Raw genomic sequence first — 3324 nt, forward strand, 5'->3', positions numbered from 1 at the left:
AGATGGTCAGTGTTATTCTTCCCATGGAGATAGTGGAGAAACATGGTAAATACCTCGGTTTACCATCTATTATCGGCAAATCCAAGCGAGAGGTATTTGCCAACATTCGGGACAGAGTTATCTCGCGTCTAAAGGGTTGGAATGAACAATGGATCTCGAGGGGAGGTAAAGAAATCTTGTTAAAATCAGTTATTCAAGCTATTCCATCGTTTGCTATGAGCTGCTTCAGATTACCCGACTATTTTTGCAAGGAAGTGGAGAGCCATATGGCTAAATATTGGTGGGAGGATTCTAAAGGAAAAGGAGTCCACTGGATTAAATGGAAGACTATGTGCGATAGTAAAGACACAGGCGGTCTGAGTTTTAGAGATTTAGAATTATTCAACGAGGCACTTCTAGTGAAACAATTGTGGAGGTTTCTAGAAAATCCAAATAGCCTCTTGGGTAATTTACTCAAGGCCAGATATTTTCCAACATAAAATGTGCTAGGGGCTTCTCTGGGTCCAAACCCTTCCTACACATGGAGAAGCATATGGAGCTCCAAAGAATTATTTGTGGCGGGCATCAGATGGCGCGGGGGTAACGGTAAGTCGATTAAGGTTTGGGGAGATAGATGGCTACCACGAGAGAATACATTTCAAATATTTACCCCCAGAGGAGATTTTCCGTGGGATTTATCCGTTAACGAGCTTATTGATGAAGATACCGGGCAGCGGAATGCAACACTGATTCGTGAAGTTTTTTTCGAAGAAGATATCAAATCCATCCTCTCTATTCCCCTTGGCAGTAATTCTAATGATGATCGTTATATTTGGCACTACAACCGGAATGGGGTCTTTTCAGTTCGCAGTGCCTACTATCTTGCAACAAGAATTAAAGCTGACATCGATGGGACGAGTGTAAGTAATAGTTCAAATACCCAACGACATGGAGAATGGAAATGGATATGGAGGTTACATATTCCGAATAAGGTTAAGATATTTTTATGGCGGGCATGCAAAAACCTATTACCTACCCGGTCAAACCTACTTAAGCGAAGAGTCTTGGATGATGATCGGTGTGTCTTTTGTAATGAGAGAGAAGAAAATGTGATGCACTGTTTCTATGCATGTCCATTATCTCGTCAGGCATGGGCTCTTTCTCAGGTCCCATCCTCGGTCTACCATACGGCGATATCCGAATTCCCTGACTGATTGTGCAAGATAAAATGTAAATCTAATCTATTGATTATTGATCGATGTGTATTGTTATGTTGGGCAATATGGAATGCAAGGAACAAATGTATGTTCGAGAGGAAGGTTCCAGACCCGGGGACAATTATATTCTTCATGAACAAAATGTGGAATGATCTCCAAACGGCCACAACCGAAGTATTGTTTCCAAATATTAGGAGAATTAGGAAAGAAGTTCGTTGGCAACCCCCAGAGGCAGATTTGGTGAAGCTGAATTTTGACGCCTCTGTCAATGCCGTCGATGGAGTGTGCGGTCTTGGAGTGATAGCTCGGTCGGAGTCCGGAGAGTGTGTTGGTTGGCATACAAAATGCATTACACAACATCTTGAACCAACCGCGGCTAAATCTAAAGCAGCTTTAATGGCGATTGAACTGTATCGAGATAACAATTGGCAGAGGATTGTACTTGAAGGGGACTCGAGTGTTGTCATCGCCGCTGTCGGAGAATCAAATTGAAACGCAGACCACGGCACGATTGTTAGTGATATTATCCGAATAGGTTCTACGCTAACGGTGTTCAGAGCCCACCATATTGCTCGGGAAGGCAATAAGGCGGCGCACGAGATTGCAAGATTATCGAAAAATGAAACTTATGACATATTAGTATACCTGATAGTATATGTTCTATTATTTCTGCCGAATTGGCTTTATAAATGAAGTTTTTTTTTACTCTCAAAAAATAAAAAAAAAAAGTACCGAAGAATGTCAAGAGGTACACAAAATAGGAGGTTGCAATACAAAAATTAATTGCATAAATATTGGATTTGTTTCTCTCTTTTTTTTTCAAAATGAAAAAGCCCTCCTTACAAAAATTAAAATGCAAAAGTAAAAAATAGGGAAAATTATATTTTATGTCCATAAACTATACCACTAAAATGATTTTTGTCCTCAAACTTTTGCATCCACGAAATATATCCTCAAACTTGACACTTTTTAACAATTTGTGTTCGGCCGTTAACTTCGGCAGTCAAGTTAAACGGAATGTGTTGAGTGTATATTTTACACTCAATGTATACTTTCTTACGAGGATTTTTGTATACTTTTATTGTTTAATGATGCTTAATGAGTGGTTTATTGTATTTTAGGTACAACTTGACGATTTGGGAGTTCCAAGGACGAAACGAGCCAAAAAAGGTCAAAAAGGGGCAAAAACGGAAGAAAACAAAAATATGCTGAAAGTTGGACGGCGCGGCCGTGCCAAATTTAGCCAATTTTTGGCGCGGCCGCGCCAACTGCAAAATGAGGGCAGAAGGTTTCGGCGATTCTCGTGCGGCCGTGTGAGAATTACACTGATTTTCGCGCGGTCGTGCCAAAACACGATGGAGACAATTTTGGACTTTTAATCACACAAGGAAACCTAAATTCTTCTACCAAGTTGGGGCATCTATTTAAGGGCAAACCAAGCACGAATTAAAGGACTTTTTTGGAACACGATCTTAGAGGAAGAGGAGCGAGAGAACGAAGAAACGGATACGGAGAATTGACAAATCTTCATCACAATTCTTCTTTCATCTATCTTTTTTTAATCTATGTCTTCTTATATTTTTATTATGTTTTTCGTAGAGAAACATGAGTAGCTAAGTTTTTAATCTAGGATTTTGTTGGAACCCTACGTAGGGATGGTGAACCCGTTTTCTTGAGATTATGCAATTATGATTTTATGATTATTTCTTCTACTTGTTATGATTGTTAGTACATGAACTTGATCAATTTATGTGCTTTATCTGTGATTATTGGGATTGACTCGACAGAACTATTTTGATAATTAGACGGTAAGTAGAAGAGCCTTCGAGTAGTTTTCACCGGATGAGTGTGTCAATTGCATGTGGTGTCGTAGACATACAGATATCACCTTAGGTAGCCATTTACGAGACTTGTTAGTTAATGCTTTATTTATAATTGGTTTGCATGGACATATAGTGAACCGTTTATGAATAATAGACTCATAATACACGCGACAGCGGGTTATGAGTAAATTAGTGTCTCGGGTTAATAATCAGGAATCATATATTTCATAATTGAGGGGTTTTGGGTGAGCAATTCTTGCATAGGGGGAAGATAAAATCCTAGGTCCGTTTCTATTGATATTTTC

At 39.4% G+C, this 3324-nt stretch overlaps 1 protein-coding gene across 1 annotated transcript; it reads left to right on the forward strand.

Annotated features, from left to right (window-relative positions):
• The first annotated feature begins 1337 nt into the window (after positions 1-1337).
• Positions 1338-1688, forward strand: LOC105965193 (uncharacterized). The gene has a single exon (XM_012989723.1). The coding sequence runs from the start codon at positions 1338-1340 to the stop codon at positions 1686-1688; it is 351 nt and encodes a 116-aa protein (XP_012845177.1).
• Positions 1689-3324: the final 1636 nt, after the last annotated feature.

This window comes from Erythranthe guttata, chromosome 7 (genome assembly GCF_056151865.1).
Source record: "Erythranthe guttata isolate IM_541 chromosome 7, IM_541, whole genome shotgun sequence".
NCBI lineage: Eukaryota > Viridiplantae > Streptophyta > Magnoliopsida > Lamiales > Phrymaceae > Erythranthe > Erythranthe guttata.